At 39.3% G+C, this 22,134-nt stretch overlaps 1 protein-coding gene across 4 annotated transcripts; it reads right to left on the bottom strand.

The window, feature by feature from the left end:
- Window positions 1–256: 256 nt before the first annotated feature.
- On the bottom strand, window positions 257–21,823 carry EDNRB (endothelin receptor type B). 4 transcript variants are annotated; one of them, XM_026120872.2, is made up of 9 exons: window positions 21,408–21,819; window positions 20,699–21,226; window positions 11,820–11,932; window positions 11,450–11,654; window positions 10,967–11,116; window positions 9,902–10,035; window positions 9,220–9,328; window positions 7,479–7,624; window positions 257–1,626 (listed from the first exon to the last, which is right to left on the bottom strand). In XM_026120872.2, the coding sequence occupies exons 2-8, from the start codon at window positions 21,170–21,172 to the stop codon at window positions 7,493–7,495; spliced, it is 1,317 nt and encodes a 438-aa protein (XP_025976657.2). In that variant the 5' UTR covers window positions 21,173–21,226; window positions 21,408–21,819; the 3' UTR covers window positions 257–1,626; window positions 7,479–7,492. The 4 variants fall into 4 exon arrangements, with proteins under 4 accessions (XP_025976657.2, XP_025976655.2, XP_025976654.2 ...); XM_026120870.2 differs by lacking the exon at window positions 257–1,626 and adding an exon at window positions 4,047–5,885; XM_026120869.2 differs by lacking the exon at window positions 257–1,626 and having other exon boundaries at window positions 4,047–7,624; window positions 21,408–21,818.
- Window positions 21,824–22,134: the final 311 nt, after the last annotated feature.

Genomic DNA, 22,134 nt, shown 5'->3' with positions numbered 1-22,134 from the left:
TTCTTTCAATGTGACTAGCATTTTGGTAAATGTAATTATACCTGTACTTATGTAATATGTGTGTGATCAAGCATATATATATGTGTGTATATGTATGTATACATATATATGTGTATACATATGTATATATGTATATACACACATCTATATGTATATACACACAGATATATGTATATATCTGTATATATACAGAGATATATATGCATATATATAGTATATATACACACACAGATAAAAACACACACGTATGAGTATCTATAGTATACAGTATATTAAATGTATTTTAATTGTATATTAAATATCACAATTCATTTTTTAGTCAACTAAAATATAATTTGTTACATTTTCTTACATAAATTACATATATATGTAAACAAATATCAAATGCCCTCACATATGTGTGACTTAAATTGTCTTTCCTATGAAGACTTTTGTAAGTAAAATACCTCAGCTCAAGCATGAGCACCTGTACAAAGATCAAATGCTTTCAAGATAGTAACATTAGGTGGGTTGCAAAAATTAACTTTTCCAGGAACACACCTATTCTTTGCCTGTTGTTTCCTTAGCACAAAATTTGGGTAAACAAATTTTACAAGAGAATTTTAGTAGTCAGTCCTACGGGAAATATCTTCAAAATCTATGCAGGTGGTTGCAGCAGAATATTCATTTCATGGTTCGTTTCATGTTTTACAATCTGTTTTCAATTCGTATCAGAATAAAAATTTTTGCCAAAGAGAATGTTTTTCTGTTATCATAAAATGGTTACAAGTTATAACATTCTAAATTATAAAATATATTAAAATTAGTGTAATAAAATTATAAAATGATTGCATAACTTCTCTTTGGAATTTCAGATATTAATTATGAATTTCACTTAAATTCTCAGATTTAATTTTAATTCCTTTACATAATTTTGCATAGCATATAGTAGTGCATTATTTGTCACTATGCCAAACTTTTATTGTTATGAGTAGATATCCAAGTCATAAAACAACAGAAATATTTTTGTCAGTGCTTAGTGGATTTTACTACTAATGATTATGAACACAACATTAAAATATACAACAGACTACTCCAACAGTTAGGTAAATAAGACATTCATAGTTTACATGTTATTAACGTTATGCCATAAATTAATGTAAAATTATTTCAAAATATGAAAGAACCCTTAAAATAAAATTTAAAATAGGAAATCAAAGTCATAGCACATCTCAGATATTAAAAAAATGGAGGTGGGTATATTTTGTTCAAATCAGTATGATTTTGTAAAAATGCTCTATTTTATTGGAACAACTTTTTCTGACAAAACCACTTCAATCAAAAATACATTCTGTATTATGCATATAATGTATAGTACATGATATGTACTATATTTTATGTTTGTGTGTACATATATATATGTATGTATAAACATAAATATCAACATTGTGTGTGTGTTGCGTGTGAGATTACTGCAGGTATTAGGTAGCAGAGGTGAACCACTCACACTACATCTATGTTAACAAGTTAAGAAGAGCAACAGTACCAAATCTGTAGTATCAAAGTTAATGCTTTAGGATGTGATATCTGCTGTATACGGACTTCAGGAAAAGGCTCCATATAACTTCGGCAAGCTGTAGTCTGGTCCTGTGAAGTGAACACCCATTAGCAACTACGGTGCATTTTCAGTTCAGTTTTATCAAAAAATAATCCTGTTTGCATGAATTCTGCCATCACATTTGGAGCTCCAAAGAAATAAAACCTACAAAATCCACCAATTCTGTTTTTCTTAGCTTGGCATGTTTTTCTCCTCCTACTGCAAAGGCTGGGCATGTGCTGAACCAGTCCTTGTCATTATTCTTTTTCCTGGCATTTTCAACAGGGAGCCATTGTTTGGTTCCCTCACTTTCACCACTGATCCGTTTGAGTAGTCCAGGGCAACCAGACTTGTTAATTATTGCAAACTTTGGGAAACGAAGGTCATAAAAAGGTAAAAGGAGCAGCAAACACCACTTGCCCCATCTCCCGCCATGAGCAGAAAGAACAAGTAGAAGCAAATTCTGGAAAATGTGGGTTTGTGAAGAAAATATCGTTAACCTAATTCCGTAACAGTGTTTCCTTTCAGGTTTTACTTGATTTCAGGTTTTGACTCTCACTTTTTCCAGGGCCCTCTTATAGCATGGCAATGTGGGATGGAAAGTTTCATGGCAGCGCTGCTACAGTAATAGCAGATAGCCACTGACAGGCACACTCTAAGTATTAGTCTGATATTTTTCATATTATTGTTTTGAAATTTTTTTTGCATCCTTCCACCTCCTAACATACACAGCTCCCTGTAGAGGTTGATGAACTACAGCATTATCAAACTATTTACCACATTACTATGGTAAAAATTCCTTCCAGTCACTGCCTCCCATAATTAACATATCTTTGGCTTGCCACAAAGGATTCACAGGTTTAGGATACTGACTGCTGAGGTAAAAGATTTTTCTGAAGACTGTTCCTTTAGCTATACTAGATTTCTCTTTCCAAGTTTTGTTGCTCAAGAGAAGAAAAGGAGCCTGGGGATGTTTTTTCAGTGGTGAGGGTGAACTTTGGGATCTCCTTCACAGCCAGATGAGAGTACATAGAAAGACTGACAGACCAGGCAGATACTAGGGTTTTATTGATGGCATCTTTAAGTTAGTAATTGCAAACCAATAAATCATCTGACCACCTGCGGCTATGGAATACAGTAATCTTACCACTGCTGACTGAGAAGGAAGGTGACCAGGAGAACATGGCTTAGTTTTGAATCCTCTGCAGGAACACGCAGTAAAAAGTTAAACAAGTGTTGCCTGCTTCTGCTACCCTAATTGCTGCTCCGTCCCCTTTGCGGGAGGGGTGATGGGCTGGACACAATCATCCCATCGAACAGACCCAGCCACAGGTTGGCAGTTGACCAAACTGCTCTACCAACACCAGAGTGCCAAATCTACCCTTCTCAGAGTGGCCAGGGTGAGTCAGCCTTTGAAGAACGTTATCTGCATGTATATCCATGTTGCTATGCAAGTTCTACTGTGTTTAGAAAACTGACAACAAACTGCACAGTTAATCCCCTAAATGAAACAACCAAGACTACAGTAGATAAAACTGAGGATGAGACAAATAGCGGCAAGTTGTGGCCAGAGAGTAAGCTAGCTCGGGTGTGAGGGCTATGGCCTGCATATACGAAGTTGCAGGATCTAAAACAAATATGCAAAAAATGTTTTTTTGTAAGGAATGGTTGGTGAAGACTTTGGACATAGTATTACTGAGGACCAAAGATGAAGGAATGGGAAGTGAAGAGGGCAGGAGAGATACTAAGCAGAGTATTTACTTACAAGGCATCTCATCTCTACAGGTGCCTCTGTTCCAAGCACAGGAAACTTGAAACTATTCAGTAAGGTCCATAAGACCATGAGAAAAGACAAATCTATATGGATGCAGCAGGCCACCAACTAAACAGAAGGAAACCTAACTATCCGGAACAAAACCAACAGCAATAACAACAAACACATTTTGGGATGTACAGATTTTGCAAGCATATAAAAATATATATGTGACCGACTACAGCATATATTGTCTGATACTGTTTTCCATTGCTTCAAGAAAGGGAAATCAAAAATATGCACAAAATTACACTGTCACCTTGCAAAGAGATGATGGTTTTCATGAGGCATAGTCCAGCACAGAATGCCTCCATTTCTAAATTAATGAATTAAAAGTTTAATGGCTTTTGTTTGTTATGTCCCTAACATAGGAGGATTTGTTACTATATATGGGTGTGTAGGGAAGAGATTGCAACTGACATTTTGAGCAAAAACAAGTAGAGCAAAGATAGGCATGACTGATTCTTCCAAAAAACATCAGACAGTTTTGCAATGAGTATGCAAGTCTGAACTCTTTCCAGTTTTCAACCAGCAGTATAAGGTTAGTTCACACTAGGGTTTGATTTTTAATTCTGAAATACTTACTTCGTTTTTACATTACTGTCACTGTTAAATAATTAAATGAGATCCTGTAGAAGAAGAAAGGTCAGAGACATCTTTTCTTAACGAATCAAAATTACAAATATTTTATTGGTAATTTAGTTTGTTTACACTGTGTGAACCACAATAGTTACTATTTTAAGTGACCACAGAAAATGAAATATAGAATTATTTTACACAGCTATACAGAACAATAAAAAAAAATCCTTTTAACATTTTTATTTCAGTACATACAACATTCTCTTGTTAAGCCAACTGTGTCTCAGGTAAGGGACAGTTTGGGATAGTGAAATATGACAGCTCACAGTAGATGCTCCATACGCGTTGAATTTTGCATTTTATTCTCCGAGGTGTAGTACCAGTGTTATCAGTTCAGTCCACCCAGTCTGAAATTCCCTCTCTGAATTCTCAGAGCATTGTATGCAGACAGAATTCAGAGCGGCTGAGGAAGTAAAATCTAACCATTATCTGAAGGCCAAAACTCAGAGATGTCCTGTAGTTCATTTTATTTTTTCATCTCAAGCCATTCTGTGTTAACTCTTCAGGCCACTGGGCCTGATGACACTTCCTTTATGTCAAACCACTCCAACCAAGTGCACCAAACTCCTATATAAGATGCACATGTCCCTCTTCAGTTTTTCTGCTATACGCAACCCCCTGTTTGAGGCTGAACTAGTTAGCCTTATACAGGCTGTTTACTGCAAGAGCTTTTACTTTCTAACTTTTCTAGACAACTCCTTTGTCAAAAAAAATCCTTATACAGGTGTTTTTAAAAAGCTCATGTTTCACCCTAATTCTGCTCCAATTGAAGTGAATACTTCAGTAGATTCAGGAATAAACCTGTACTGAGGACTTTTGAGAATGCCTGTCTTCAGTATGAGAGATTCAATTCTAGCTAGAACATAGGCACATCTGAATTCTCCTGTATATTCTTCTAAGTGTATGAGAGCATACTTTTTAAATTTTTATTATAGGAAATGAGAGCTTCAGTAAAAATACTGCTTTGAAAAATACTGAAAAAAAAAAAAAACGGAAAAAAGTGTGCTAATAAGTATATATTATTCCTGAAAAGTAGGCAGTATCTATGCACTTCGTCTGCAAAACCTAAATGTCTGACTTAGGAGGACTTAACAGGGAATTAGTCCAGGCAAAACAAAAGTATGTTACACGGTTGCCAATATAACAGCTATATTTTAAATAAAAATAACAATAATATACATGTACAATATTGTAATGATATAACTTGAGGAAAATAACACTGACCAGTATCAAACTTAGGATTTAACTGATTATCCATTCTTAATAGATGAAATGCATTTCACAGAAATACCTGCAGGCAGGGTGAAGTGGAGTGATATTCACGGCTTACCATGAGAAAGTTATTGTGTAAACAAGTATGATTAATATTTTTATAGTCAAACTAGTCAATTATTACCTTCCTGGATAGAAGAAAATGAATTAATTTCATTTAAAATCCTAAACTTCTACTTAACAATTTAGGAACTGGCAAAGAACATCATTGTGACTTATTTTCTTGGTAAAAATTTAATGAACAAAACTTTAAGTAGATTTATATTCATAAAAGTTTAGCATTTTAGCAGTTCGGTGTATGTGCTACAGAAAGATGGTAACAGCAACCTAATGGTAGAAAACATACACACTTGCACACACACTTACATACACACACATGCACATGCTCCAATGCATGTGCATAGGTCCTCAGCTTGTTTATACAGGCATAGAGTCATTAGCTTTTGATGGGGCAATACCAGAAATGGGGTTCACCTTACCTATTTTTAGGTGTCTACAAGGTATGCTGTAGATGCCTAAAGTCAGGTGAGATGATCCTCATTCCAGGCAACACCAGCTGAAGATTTTGTGAAACCTGTTTTCAACCTGAGCATATTTAAGGCACTTGATTAAAAAATATCTGAAGTTAATCAAGGCTGATAAAAAGGTAAAAATCCTTACATATGAAATTTGGAAATTAAAAAAATTCCTGAGTTTTGATAAATATTTCTATTATAATAAGATATCATGTCTACTGAAAACACTGCTTTTAAAAAAGCATGTTATATGATATTTTTTCTTGAAAATCTCATGCCTTAGTGCACAAAATATGTTAATAAGTCTTTGGGGACATCTGCAACAAATTAGTAGGAAATGAAAAGCCAAAGAATGACCTGTCACGTATGTACAAAATGTGAATTGCTCCCGGCAATAAGCATCATGTTTACTACAGGCATCTTTACCTTTCCGTTTTCTTACAGGGTCCTGCCCATATTTTAATACTTTACAATTTATTATGCTTCACTAAACTATTTACAGAAGCAGAAAATAATCACACACCTTCTTAAGCCCATAAGCATGGAACTACAGAAGTAAAGCATATCCTGAAAGAGTATGAAGACTAGTGTGCTACATAGTACTGTTTCTTAGAAGTACAGTCTGTGAATTATTTTCTTTATGAAGATTAAAATCTAAATGCAAATAGAACTTCAAATTCACTGTCTCCCTCTGTTTTGCTTTGTTACATTTTGTACTATCTGCTATTTCTAAAGGATTTTGCCCCAAAACAGTATTTGGATTGCAACAGTTGTAATTTATTGCAAAAGAATCTTGAGTAAACAGTCATCAGGTTCTCAAATGCCCACAGTCAACAAGGGACACAACCAATTTGTTTTCAGTTAAAAATAGCTAGTTTCCAATATTAGCCATAGTTTCTGCAGTTCTATGACTATACGCATTTGCTTTTAAGTGTTTTTCTCTCCTCTGCTGTCATATGAAACACAGATAACATGGAGACAGTGAAATAGTGATCATATCCAAAGTGCTGCCAAATGCACTGAACATACAAACTGGTGACAGAATGGTATTTATAGAGGTCTTGCAAGTTCCTTGTAAAAATAGTAGGTAAAAACAATCATCAAAGTGCAATGCACTTGCAACTGCAGCCTTTAATATTTTTATTAGCTACCTCTACAATACCCCAGTAAAAAGTCTACTTTTTTATATTTAAATCTGTATTACAAAATATTTTGGGTTTTATTTTTTAAAAACAATAGTGATGGTTGTTAATCTGCTTTATAAAAGATAATGTGTGGAGTTATATATAATACTGGCATTGATCCAATTAAAGTTATATTATACTACTTACTAATTACTGTAACTCCAGTTCCTACAACTGTTATAGTTAATACAAATGATTGTTTAATATACAGGAAGTGGGGATCATTTGGAAGTGCTGATTCAGAAGTATTCAAGTGCTAACAATGACCTGTTATTTCTATGTTTTTCTTCATGTTCTATAAATGACCATTTTACAAATGTCTGTGATTTTGAAAGTTACACAGATTTTGGGCAATTATTATTTATGATTTCCTTTTTTGTGCAAACACAAAACGATTTTTCTAAAGGTTCTTTTCTCCTATCAAAAGTAATTGCCACTCTTACTCAAAAAGGCACCAGCATTAGTTTAAGAGAATATACCTTTTATGCCTGTTTTATGAAGAACTGTACTTGTTACTGGAACGGAAATTATCATATCCGTGATCATTAGCTTTGAACTTTAAACAGGACTGCCTTTCCTCCAGGGACAACAGATCTTTGGATTGGCACCAGCAACACAAACATGACTGTTAAAATAGAAGGAATAAACATTCAACATCATTTTGTTTTGCCAATGTTGCAAAATGCATTGAAACACTGTGCTAATTCAGTGGTAAAGTAGGAAATGGAAAATGGGTAAGCTATCACTTTTGTGTTACAGCGTAAGCCAAGAAATATCGCTAAGTTCTGCTTTGCCCAAATGACAACCTACTAATTACTGAGATATCCCATTAATAATCTGAGGATTGAATGGCAGGAAGAATAATGTTCTGTCCACAGGCGTATCAGTCTGAGTGTGATCTGCAATTCTAGATGCACCTGAAAATAAAATTAGACTCCTTCTTGTCATTTCTCCAAGAATCTTTCCTGTAAAAATGTATGCACAGTAATCTAAACTTCCTGAGTAAGATGCTGCTATTTAGTTGATTTTTAGGGGGAAAAAAAGAACCAAGCAAGAGAATGGCAAAAAAACTACAGTTCAAAAAACTCCCAGATGTACTGCAGTCCCTTTGCTGATGGTATTGTCTGCTCTTTGGGTGCTGAAAGTCCTTTTGGGACTCCTGATAAGCAGGTATTACATGGTTTCCAACATGGAATTTTCCTCTCCTCATGTCTACTTGTTCCAAACTCAGCACCCAGTTCTATAGATCTTGATGATGTACTCTCGACTACAGTAGTTCAGGGAGTCAGTAATGTAGACAGGGAAGATAAGACTCACACTAAAGCCTCTGTAAAATGTCCTACCATAATTATGAGGGAAATATCACAACACTACTAGATATTGAGTTGACTTATTTCTGACTGAAGGGTATAGCTAGTAAAGGATTTGGACAACCTGGCAATAGGCCTCGCAGTGCCCAACTGTTAAATGCTTGGTACCAAAAGAGAAATCTAAGACTTTGTGCTAAGCAAAATAAGAATCCTGATAAAGGGCCTAAAGACAGTTAGGGGCCTCAGGAATGCTCTAAAACCGCCACACTCTGGTGCTGTTGGGCATCAAATCTGGACATTTTCCGAGCAGAATTGATAGAGCTGGGCTGCTAGAAGGCTGAAGGGCTGGTGGAAGACGGTAGAATTGGGCTGCACTCCACATGGGATCCAGAGCCTCAAATCCTATGCAGAGAATTAGTGCCCACGACTCTTCTTTCAAACCAAGGCAAAACTATGAAAAGGCCCAACTTTTCTTTTTAAATGGAGCTATGGGAAAGGGCCGAGAGCATACTGATAGCCTCTTTGTTACATAACTGCCTCAAGTGCTCAGTCAGGATGCAGGGAATCTGCAGTCAGTGTCCTCTGTGTTAGGTTACAGAGGATGTGTCTACGTGAATTGTTGCAGAGAAGCTGTTTGCCAGCTCCAGTCAGGAATTGATGTAGCCTGATTAGCATGGTGATGAGAAGGTTTATTATACACTCTTCTCTTTTGCTTTCTCTTTTTGTCCCTATGAATCTTTAATTTCTTTCTATGTAGCTTCAGTGGGAGAGGGAGAGAATACCTATCATAACCCAATTAAAATTTAAAGTAACATTTAATTACCATTTAAAGCACTTTGTGCATGTTATGGAAAGAATTTTACCGCTGATATCATGTTTTAACCAAAGGAGCAGCTGCAGAGTCTCTTACCTTAAAGCAGTTCTGGAATCTTTTGCTCACTAAATACAAAGCTATAGGATTGATGCAGGAATTCAGGGAAGCCATATTAATACCAATGTAGTCCATCACAAGAAAAAAGCTGTGGGAAAATTAAAGTAAGTGAGATACTTCTCATTTTTTCTGAAAAGGCTTAGTAGAGCTTAGTAACATAGAATTTGGATTCTGCTTTACTCACCAAGACTATTAAATATAATAATAGGAACACAGTTTATATGACTAGGATGAGCTCACAGAGGTAATAACTATGCTTCATAATAAAGTTTGAATCATTAGGCCATTATCATGAAAGTAATTACAGAAGATACAATCACCTTAATTTTGGGGAGGAAAGATTTATCATGTTTTCTTCACCAATTTAATCCTAGCTTTTCTGTTGAAAGCGAGAATGGGGACACAGTGTAGGCAAGTAACAAGGCAGTAGGACAGATCCAGAAAGAATCAGGAGGAAGACAAGACAAACAGCACAGAAGCCATGTGCTCCTGGGACTCCTTGTAATTTCCTGACTCTGCCACTGGAGTAAAACCAGAGCATACACGGTGAACAAACAGAGAGATCTTCAGACACACAGAAGAAATTAGTTCATTAGGAAATCCAAATATGCTTAGCGAGAATAAATAAAGTTAGCAGTACACAGGCATTTTGCAGTCTCACCTTAAAAGTTCACATCTATTTGGGTCTTTCTGATCATAAATAGTGAGTTTCAATATTCTGCTTAAATGAAGTGGCAGCCAACACAAGGCAAAAACAAGCACCAGACAGAACACAGTTTTGGCCACCTCACGTCTCTGAAAACAAAATTGGAAAGAATAGCATTGTAGCTTCTGTCTCTCGCTCCATTGTTGTTGTCTTTTAGTATCAAAATGTTTGATAAGCAAAAAAAAAGCTATCAAAATATGAGTTAGAAGAACATCTGAGTATCTTATTTTCTTGGAATATGTACTTCACTTTGAGATCTCTTCTATCGTTTTAGTGCCTTGCACAGATTCTCTGTATCTCCAATTTAAAAAATTATGAACTATAATATGAAAAATCAAGGGCAAACAAACAAACACCTAAATTAAGATAAAAAAGAAATTCTTTTGCTCAACCACTTTCAAATGCCAGCCTGTTTTGAACTGTATTTTCTTGTGCTTTGATTTCAGGTCTGATTTTAAATATCCTGTGGGGACTATGAGAGAAGAGGACCATGCTTGTTTACACTAATGACATTGCAAATTAGCATGCAAACTAAAAAGCTATTAAAAAGGATCACAAATGCACTTTATAGTACAAATGTAGTTTAATTTAAGTTACTTATGTTAATTCTGTTTGGTGCACTACTAGTTTTATGGAATGTGTTTTGTTCTGACATACTGCTAACCTTCCTACCGTTTGGCATGAAACTGACTCAAAATAGCATTCTTACAGCACCAGCTTCTAAATTACAGTGAAATTTTAGTTTTCATTGGAAAATATCCAGCTCTCATAATTGTGAAGAAGAAATAAAAAATAGTTTTGTGACTGTCAGTTAAAGTCTCAGATTTCTGAGGGAAATCTGAGAAATACGAGCACTCTGATATATACAAGTTCAGCAGTACCACTACTAGTAAACTTCTCCTTAGTAGGAACTTCACAATTATCATTTAAGAGGAGAATAATGACATGGCATGTAAGTTATTAAAGTTGCTATTGTCAGTCTCTCTGTAGTCAGCAGACTTGTCAGGGATAAATTTTTACCTGTTTCAAGTGGTCATTTAAAGCTATCTGCATCCCACTTTTCTTTCTTAACATCTCACAAGTCATCAGAGTATAGAAAAATGCCGTGATGGCCAATGGCAAACAGAAATAAAAGCTGAACAGCCACCAGTCTTTAGCTTGTTTGTAAAACTAGAAGGAAAAAGAAAAGCATTGTTAGGAGTTGAATGCTGAGCATTTTGAAAGTCTAATCTAATTGGTCAACCTGTCCTCAAAAACTTCTGTGTAAGGTGTGTATTACAGATGAGGAAACAGGACAAGAGAGTAGTATGCCCAAAGCCCACAAAAAGATAAAGATTTCTGAATGCCCCTCTTTTAACCAATATACTTCAGAAATTTGTATTTCATTTGAACATTATATTCACATACATTTCACATATGTTTGTGAACATTTCAATCCACAGCACATTGAGAAGATTAAAGGGACTGTTTCAGAAAGGTGTGATGTAAACATCAGTGTCTTACCATCATAAAGGATGTTTTTTGTGTGGGGTGAAGCAGGCAAATTCTAAGATCCTTTCCTCTGTACTCCATTGTAATCATGTCAAATGCTATAGCTTCTGGAACAGCTAATATCACTGATATAACCCAGATCAGTACAATTTCAACAGCAGTCCACTTTGGCACTCCTATTCCCTTGATGCGACTCCAAGAAGCAACTGCTCGATACCTGAAGTAACAGGACACATTTACAGATGAAAAGTAAAGAAACCCATGTGGTTTAATTGGCTTAAAGGCAGTTCATTAGTATTACATCAGCTGAATGGAAAGGAGAATTTGAGCCAATGCCCTTATTTAAAAGAAATTTTACGGTGTGGTGAAAAATGGGTCTCACCTATCTATACTGAGGGCACACAAACTCAGGACTGTGATGCCCACGGATGCCTTTTGAATGAAGGGTACTAATTTGCACATTTCAACTCCAAAGGGCCAGTCCTCTGCAAGTAGCTGTGAAAAGAAAAAAACAGGCACAATTGGAAATGACCCATCTTTTAAAAATCATTCCTGTATCTGCAAAGTAAACTTTTCTCTTAATTGTTTTATCCAAGCATGTAAAACTTTGTCAGGAAGAACCATTTCACAAGGGAGTCTCCAAGGTGTATGTCCTAACAACTGGGCAGCAGAATCACAGTCACTCCCTAGCTGTACAAGGACGTGCATAAACGCTTAGTTAAAGCCCTGCAAATTCCACTCATTTTGCTTCTGTTTTAACTTCACCACCTCAGTGATTATAGTGAAAGATGACTCGGTGAATGATGAGTAGGATTGGATTTCCCTCTTCTTTATATTGGCTATTGTCTGTCTTTGGTGTTCATTACTTTTCTTCTTTAAGTGTTCCAGGTAATTATTTATTTACTAGAAATACGGAAAATGACTCGAGACTGATAAGAACAGAGGAAAAGCCAATGTTCGCACACCTGAGGTGGGATTTAATTGAAGCTAGGTGTCTCCCTCAGCTGAGAATTCAGGGAACACTGAAGGGCAATTTATCTCGTAGAATTCAGGGGACTATCTGATGACAACAAGAATTGCCTTAAGGAGGTGCCTTTCCTCTCCACAGAATACTCAGGACGCCTAAACAACCAGTTTGTACTGTCTTGCAGCAGGTAAAGACAGATCCGATGAATCCCTGCACTGGAGTTCTTTGTTGACTGCTTCTGATGTGATTCTATATTACAATACCAAAAGGACTAATTGCATATTCAGCATACTCATATGTGCTATTGAATAAAGACAATAGCACACTGAATTTTAGGTTGGTTGAATTGCTCTTGGATCTTGTATGTTAAAATCACTGATGGTACATTTTAGCTAATTTAGAGGAAAAAAAAGATCTACTGGGTGAATAGCTCAGGAACACAACGAAAACCTTCCTCACAGCTGATGCTATGAACTGTTTGCCTGTAGCTTTAGACAAATTTGATCTTTCTACTCTGTGGTGAGCTACTCTAATGTCTCAAGTACATCACAGCAGGAGCCAAATCCTTCGGCTCCTCATAAAAGCAAGACTCTCCAGAATAGAGGTTATGCCAAGAAACAGAGTGACAATTGTTACATACAGAAGTAAACTGTCTGAGTTTCTGTAATTAGTCACATTATTTAAGCCTATTTCTAGAGATCTGTTTTTTGTTACTTTCTACAAATGAGGCCTTTGGATCTATTGAAGATAGAGGGCTACAAAATGCAAAAGTAGAGGAAACAAAAAGTGATAATTGCCAAAAGGAGATTACAAATCCTTTCCCGCAACTCAGCTCTCCTTGGAATCTTCTTTAGCAATGGGGATGTAAGAAAAGAAGAAATAAATCATCATAATGTATAGATTCTGCTGGGGACCAAAATGATTCAAGATAGGCATGTAGTTGCCTGCTCACATTGGCTTCAATCCAGCAAAAATCTTAAGCACACACACGCATGTAAGGATAAACAATTACATGAACATGATCCAGACAGTTTTTCAAAAACCCCTATACGATTTAAGTACCATTACATTTTAACCCAAAGGAAGCTAGGTGTATTGCATGACTAAATGCTTTTGGAAATCCCTATATAATGCCCACCAAGATTCTCATGAACACCTTCAAAACTGCTTTAGTCCTGTGCTGAAATGGGACCTTTGAAAAACCAGCAGTAGGAAAATTGTATCTTAGCCCAACTTTGATCTATTTCTTCAACGATCTGCTGAAGTGAGTTGAACAGAACAATACTTCTACGAAAATAAAAGAGAAAAACAAATCCTAACAATTTATGCTTCTTCAGAATTTCATGGAAGGTAATAAAACAGAGGAAGCAGGGATGTGACTGTAATAACCACAGTATATATAGTATGTTTTGCTTATGTGATGTGGGCTAATAACTCAGTCTTCGTAATTGAACTATTTCCAGTAAAAGTCTCTCCTGGGAGACTTCTCTAATTGCCATAAGGGGGTGATAGTAACCAACTATTATTAAAATTTCAATGTGAGTAATTACAAGTATTCTAAATATACACTTCATAGAATCGAATGACGCCTGGACTAATTATTTATAATAACGAGGCACTGAACCCCCAGCCTACCACACCCAGTTGCTCTAAAAATCTAGGACTTAGTAGCAAGTATATCTGTATATATTAAACCAGAGATGATTCACAAAAAAGGCTCTTTTTAATCAAAATAGTTTACTCTTCCCCAAACCAAAACTTAGAACTTTGATCAAACATTTCTTGACAGATCTTAACTTGAAGAATTTTAGCTAGAACTAGCTGGTGCACGTGCAAGGCATTTCCTGTCTCTATTCCCTAAAATCACAACTGTTCAGACACACATCGGAGATTTCCCCAGAACTAATTCTTGTTTCTCAGGCACAGATAGTCTCACCTGTGCCCCAAGTAGACTGGATCTGAGCCAGCTCTAGGTTGGGAGCCATATGGCTAGATTATAATAGTGCTGCACATGAGTGAGTACAGCTTACTGACAGAAAGGGTGCATTAGTTTTGGTTTAGCAACACACCAAAATATGAATTGCATTCAGCCAGCTTAAACCAGGGGGAGAATGGACAGGACTGTCTGTACTGGGCTGGAAATATATGATCTACCCTGTAGCTGACATATTTCATTTTAATACATGAGTCATAAATGTCTTCTATCATGATATGCCAAGTGGTTAATATTTTATAGCAAAAATTTGAAAAAACTAACCTAAGCAAAAGGAAAAAGCAAGAACATTTTAAATGTTGGATTCATTCTTCTGTGTTTGTTCCTGTTTGTCCTGTGTATTGCCATCTCCTCAAGAAACTGCACTGAAGTATAGTGAAAATCCAGTGTGAAGTACTGAACACCACTTGTGGTCAAGAACAAAGATTATTCTTACTAAATTATGGATGTAGTCCAATAAAATTTCGTATGGGTAGCAAGATTTTCATAAGATTCATGATATAGTATTTGCACAAAGAGAATGCCATTTTACAAATGACAAATGACTTTGAGTCATGAGATACTTCCAAGCATTGGTAAAAAGAAAAATAATGTTACGTTTTCAGAACTAAAATGCCAAGACAGGCCTACCACTGGCTATATGCTGACTGGTCTTTTCTAATATCTTCTAGTCACTTATTTCACATGGGCAAAGTTTTAACTGCTAAGCCACAGAAATGTGTTAGATTAAATTAAATATAAGAAAAAGACAGAATAAATTGTAGAATGATGTGAAATCATAAAAAACACTAGTTCTATGAAGAACACTGTTCCTGCATCTGATGCACTCCCAGCAAATACTTAGACTAGGCACAGATCTGAGCCTGAACTGATGTGACAGCTGCACAGCTATGAAAGTAGCCCCAAGAGACATTGTGAGTCAGAGACACACCTGTGAATTACAATTCCCACTTCCTCTCGGTTGTGTAGCAGCAGAAGGATGTTAGTGATTTACTGCTGGAATATACCAGCATGAGAGTATGCCAGCATAAGAGTGTGATATTCTGGTCTTGATGGCTCAGCTGCTGTGGCCAGCAGCCAGAAAGCTGATGCCACGGCTCCAACCCACTCCCGTTGACTTTATCCGGTCGGGCATGAAGATGCAGCAAAGTGTCTGCTTATTTATGTCTGTGTCCTAGTCCCAGTACTGAACACACATGAACATGCAAAGCAGGAATTCTTACTTTATGTGTGTATTCAGCGTCAGTCTAGTTCATAGTACAATATGACTTGATTCTCACAGATTATAAATCACAAAGTTACATGTGAAATCAGGCATGCAGCTGTATACCTAATTCATAAGCAACTTTTAAAAATATATTTGTGAAATGACTGGCAGGTTCTCACTGACACATTCCTATCTTTCCTGATACACTGGGAAGACAGAGAGGTCATGCAGACTCATGCATGTAAAGCATTTTCGGTATTTCATAGGAGCAAGTATTTAACTAAATATGAGTTTGCTCAGAAAATTAAGTTTATGGTCAGAGATCGGTCGGACAACATTAAGAAATGTGTTACTACTTAACAGTAATTAGGATTTATTCATATGTCAGGGCAGGAATTGTCTTTCTAGGCAAGAAACTATATTTCCATTTCCCTAATTAAGCTACGAATGTTTTACTGAGTCTGTCTGATAAACATTATAAATCTCAATATGAGGCAAACAATTAGTTGCATTTTCTATTCTTTTATTAGTAACTTCTGTTTATATAAACTTTATTTTCTTAAATACTGAATTAAAATAAAGTAATATACAGAGATCTGGAAAATGACAGAAACTCCATAATGTCTTGTCAAAGTAAAAAGTTTCTGCAATCTCACAACAGCAGTGAAAGGACTGGGGCAAAAGTAACTATTAAGCAAACTGTATTGCTGTAAGGTTGGTAAGTATAAACAGGGCAGAAGCAAAAAACAAGAAGATGAAAACTGGTTTTGAAATTTTTCACACACTTCTTTTCAGGGAATGACAAATGTATACACAACAAAAATATTGCTCTAAACTTACGAATCTACACTGATAGCGCCTAATGTATTTCAGTTTGGAGATCCATCAATAAAACAGTGTATCATGCACTGCAAACAATGTACAGACATTTCTACTACCCAGCATCTTCGACTACAGGCTAGATTCTTCCCACCTAACTACTAACAAAGTTGCCCCTGTCCTCTCCAGAGTCTATGGAGAGAGACAGGTTCCTCCAACAAACGATTCAGATCTTAGGCTGCAGCACCCTTTGCTAAGTGCCTATCTGCATTTGATGACCATACAGGGATGCTAAGCAAACAAAACTTCTAACTTAATATGGTCATAGATTAAACTTTGGGTAAGAAATTCTCAATGCTTGATTTCTGCCGAGAGATGAACTTCGCAAGAGCTCAAGAAAATGGTTCAGGCATTGAAAGAAAGGAAATAATGCACATTTCTCTCAATAAAATGGCTGTATCTTTCTTTAACACCAGAAGGATTAGTGGCAAAGAGCTGTAATAAGGAATAACAACTATATTCTCTGAAGATAAGCACTTGGACTTTTTTGGAAAGTTAGTAAAGATGAACTTTATCATAATGCAGGCTGATTCATGCTCTACAGGTACTTGTATCATGAGAATAACTAAGATCATCATGCAGACATTTCCATGGAAACCCTGTCTTTTTTAGAGCACAGCTGGATTAAGAAGGGGGCCGAACTGAAGCTGTATGGGATATGCAGTCCCTAACCTGTTCTATCTTATCTTTTCAGTGCTTGACAATTCTATATAATGTTCTTTAGCTGTATATTTTTAATGTAATCTCTAAAATACCTTACAGAAGAAGAAATCATTGCCTACAAAGCTGACTTTGGCCTTTGATCACTGGCTTGGATAATGATGGGCTTTTGTTCATACCCGGAAATTTCTTTTTTCCACTCATACATCTTGCTCTGAGATAAAGGAATCTGTGACAGTTTTTCTAGGTATAAATTCTTCCTCACTCATTTGTGTCATAGCAAATTAATAGCCAGAGTTCAGAAAGCCACACAAGTGCCTGTAGACTATGCATTGATCCCCCACATTTATTTCTTTGTGTGAACATTTGAAGCAAAACTATGATCTGGCGAAAAGTGTCTCTGCTGTTAACAATCTACTGGAACACAATAATATACTGGATTTCATACAAGAGAATAACCACCACAAAATTATACTTGAGAGAGAGAAGTGCTTATGTTTCAAAAGAGAAGGCATAGTATTATATTGAGAAATGACTCTGTTTTTTTAAGTATGTGCTCCTATATCATTATAGACATATGCATGGGAGGCAGAGCTAATGTTGTGTAACAACATTAAGCTTGGAATTTTCAGTCTTCATGTTGTTTTGATGTCTTACAGATGAGAATTACCACCTTTGTCAACTTGTGAAACTGAGCATAAAGCTTCCAGAACTGCAGAGCTATACAGTCAGGCAAACAAGCTGCCACTGTTTTAAGTCTTCCATGCATTAAGTGCAGAGAAGGACAAACAAAGCTCACTGACCACTGGAATATAATATTTCCTACTCTACTCTTCTGCTCACACTCAGAACTGTTGTTTGCCGCCGTGTTTGCCTTGAATTAATGAAGACACCCAAACTCAGTCTGTTTCAATGAAGCAGTTGATCCAGACATAAAAGCATCTTCCTATCCTACATAACTAGTAGTAATTTGGCACAGGATCTATGCTGCCATAATATTACATACTGCAGAGTGATTGTCTCACTCTTTTCTCTACTTCACATTTTGCAGTTCTGGGGTTACAGCCAAAGCCACACTGTTTACCAGGACCCTGAAAGCTGAAAAGGTCTTCCAGGTTCTGCAAGCCAGAACAGAAATCCTCTCATTCACTTGTTCATACAGCTTCCTGATTGCTTGAAAGTTTGCAATATTTTCCATTTGCAGCTAAATGTCTTAGTCAACATTCAAATTTATCAACTGCAATGGACTAATTAGCATCTTACACATTAGACTGCCTTTTTCTTGTCTCAAAATATAGTAACATCTGGTTTTCCTTAGGTAGCCTCAACTGAGTGATTTGTATCTTCACTGGTGTATTTTTTTCAGCTACTTAAATATTCACTTCACTTAAATACTCACAAGGGACATCTTTTGCAGTCATCACATTTAATAGCTAATAAAATTATTATGCTCCTAGTGAAAATTCTGAGTTATCTGTTATGGATCTGTCTGGAAAGTGTTCACAGACACTTCCATACTTTCCAGTGCAACTGTTGTTGAGTAAACCCATGGCTTTTTTTTAAACGTAACACACTTTTTTTCTATGTAGCTGTCTAGTTGTGTATCTGACAGCAATTTTGAAGATCTGTTTCATTCACTTTATAAAGTTGTTTCAAATTGCAGGTTACAACTGCTAAGTATACTTGATTTACAAACTAAGACTTTGCTAACTTTTTTTCCCCATACTACTAGTTGATTATAGCCAGGTTTGATGACATTACTGTGTTGTCCCTTATAAGGCAGCTCTGCAGTGGATTTAAATGGAATATGGAATTGATAAAAAGTTATCAACTCAAATTACACTCAAATGCTTCAATTTTGATGAAAAATCAAATAAATACAATCTATGGTCTGTTTTTTTCCTGCTTACATTTATTCAAAAATCCAATTTTAAAATAGTAAATATTTTACTCAATATTCTATGGATAATGTAATTTTAATGTGGGCTCTTGGTTAAGATGAGTGGCAGTGTGGAAGTTTTATCACCTGAGAGCTTATGCTCAGCTCCTAGCATTATTATTATTAGCACAGTAAGAACCCTGGACTTACAGCTTGTATAATATTTATCAGCATGCACTCTGACCTTTCATTTCTCCAGCTCCAACCTACTCATGATGATACACTTGATATTCAACCAAGATAAGGACTGCAACACATTATTGCTTTTCATCACTGATGTACTTAATTTTGATGTGTCTGTGTCCCTGTGATTGCAGGGAGCAATTGTGTTACTGTACGAGCAACTGTGTTATTGACACACTATTTTTGCCTTAAGAACGGATGGAAAAAAAATCTTTCCGTTCAGTTAACCGTTTCTTACAATTTTAAAGTTACTCAGAACAGTTAATCCTCAGTATTTTTTCTCATAAATTCCCCTCTCACTCAGAAGGCTGGAAGCCTCATCTGAGAACTCTGATAAATGTATACTATGGAAATTACTGAAATTACAAATTGAAGCAACTTTCATGTAATCCATATTATCCAGCTCCACAGTTTGACACAATTATGATGATTGTAAGTTCACTGCTTCACATCTTCAGAAGGATAAAGATACAGCAGTCTCACCTTTCAACAACTTCTGGGAGTAATTGCAGCTGATATAAAAGACTAAACTCGAAACCTGTCACTTCAACATGGCTTTCCAAAGCTAAAAGTAACAAACCCCAGAGTTTAAAACCATGCATATGGAGTGAGGAGAAGGAATTGACAGACGAGAGCTCTCATGTTCACTTTATGCCATAGCTGATGTTCACTCAGCAACCTAGACTGTAAACTTCTGGGGTGGAAGGCAGTCTTGTTTTCCCATCATCCCTCCCAGAAGTCCTAATCTTAACTAGAGGTTGCATTCACCTCGAATTCGTAATAACAAATGGACTGCTCAAACTGCATAGATAAGACATAGATTGCACTCCTTCTGCGGCAAGCTTTATCACGTTAAAGAGTGAAGAAGGTGCCAGAGCAGCAGGTGTGGCTTACTCCCCCTCAACTGCTCATGCTGCAACACTCTGGTAGGAGTGCAACAGCACATCTCACAGCCACTGGATGTTTAAAACAAATGCAAAGCTCTGTCCGCCGCTCTGTCAAGCCCTCAGTTTTAACAAGCTTGCTTCCTTCAGCACAAGGAGCTGAGCAGTACCCACACTCGTGGCAGGAGAGGTGCTTCCCTGCCTCCTCTCCATCCCTTGGGAAAGGGAGGGAAGCCACAAAGCTAACGCACTCCTCATTTATTTCCTTCAACCCTGGGACAGTTTCTGTTTCCAGGTGACCTGCAGGGCCAGGTCACCTCCAACCACAAACAGCCCCCCTCTGCCCCAGTCCCAACCCCAGCCTCCAAGGGCTGAGACTGGGGCAGAAGAGGGGGCACTCAGAAGGGCGACATGTGCCTCCAGTACCATGCCCTGGCAGGTTTCTGGCCTAGGGCTCAGCCCCCAGTGTCTCCCCACCGGGCTAGGCGGCGTTTCAGCGGGGAGCACTGCCACGTCCATGCGCGGGCCCTTGGCCCGCTGCCCCCTCACCTTGTAGACATTGATGGGGATGTCGATGATGATGTGGAGCAGGTCCCCCAGGGCCAGGCTGGCGATGAGGATGTTGGGCCCGTTCCTCATGCACTTGTTCTTGTAGATGATGCGCAGCAGCGTGGAGTTGCCGATGATGCCCAGCACGAAGACGAGGCAGGACACCACGGTGTTGATGTACTTGAAAGTCTCCTTGATCTCCGTCTGCCCCGTGCACATTGGGGGCGAGGCCGAGCGCGGCCTCCCGCCGGCGGCCCCCCCGCCCCTGGGCAGCGTGGCCGGCCGCGAGGCGTTGGGCTCGGCGCCGCGCAGCCCGGGGGTCCCGGCCGTCTGCGGCACGGCGTCCGCCGCCGCCGGGCTCTGCCTGCCCAGGCCCGGCGGGCGCAGGGAGCCGTCGCCCTCGGCGGTGGCGGCGCGGGCGGCGAGCAGCAGCAGCAGGAGGGTGGGCAATCGCCAGAGGCGAGCGGCGGGCATGGCGCTGCGGCACGGCCGGTCCCTCGGGGGGCGCCCACCGCGCTCAGCGCCGACCTGCGCGGAGAGAGGGGACAGGGCGTCAGCGCCGCGGGAGCCCCCGCGCCTGGCCGCCATTCCTGCTGCCGGGGGGCGCCGCGGCGCGGCCGGCGCAGAGCCGCAGTCCTCAGCGGCGCCCGCGGGGAGCCTGCGCAACGCCTCGAGCCGCCGGCCGCGGGTCCCGCTCCGCCGCGCTCACCTCCCGCCGGGCAGCTCCTCTCACCGGGCCGAGCGCCGCCGAGGCTCCCCGCCCGCCGCCGGCGCGGCGCTGCCTGCCGAGCGAGGGAAACGCGCTCCGCCAGTTACGGCGCTCCACGCCCGGCTCGCTGCCCGCCTCCCCCCAGCCCCGGGGCCAGCGGCTGCCGCTCGCCCGCGACGGGCGCTCCGGGAACCACCGGGGCTTGCGGCAGGGCGCGGCGGCTGTCAGCAGCGCACCAACCGCGGCGGGCTAAAGCCGGGCCGGTGCGGCGGGGCCCCCCCTTTTCTGAAAGATTCAATCGCATCTGTCCCATCCGTCACAGCCAGACCCCACCCGCGCCCTCCCCCCGCGCCTCCCCTCCCGGCCTCGTCCCTCGGCCAGGCCCGCTGGGCCGCCCTCCCGCCGGCCCGCGGCGGCTCCTGTCGGCGGCGGGGGGCGGACGGGGCGCCGCCCCCGCCCCGCTCCACCGCCTCCTCCCGGCGGAGCCCCAGCGCGGCCGGGCGGGCTGGCGCCGCGCGGGAGCTGCTCGTGGCGGGGGGGGGAGGGGGCGCGTGCCCTGAGGTGCGTCCGTTAAACGGTCGCGGGCATCGCCCCGTCTAGCCCGGGCAGCCGGTACCTCGGTGTCCGGCGGGCGGTGTGCCGTGCTATCGCCGTCCCTTTCCGCAGGCCGTCCTCTTCCTGTGCGATTTTTTAAAAACAATTTTCCAAGCAAAATGGTTGTTAGAAG

The sequence above is a fragment of the Dromaius novaehollandiae genome, chromosome 1, assembly GCF_036370855.1.
Source record: "Dromaius novaehollandiae isolate bDroNov1 chromosome 1, bDroNov1.hap1, whole genome shotgun sequence".
Lineage (NCBI taxonomy): Eukaryota > Metazoa > Chordata > Aves > Casuariiformes > Dromaiidae > Dromaius > Dromaius novaehollandiae.
The sequence above is the reverse complement of the archived record's forward strand: the minus strand, read 5'-3'. Positions and strand labels throughout refer to the sequence as shown.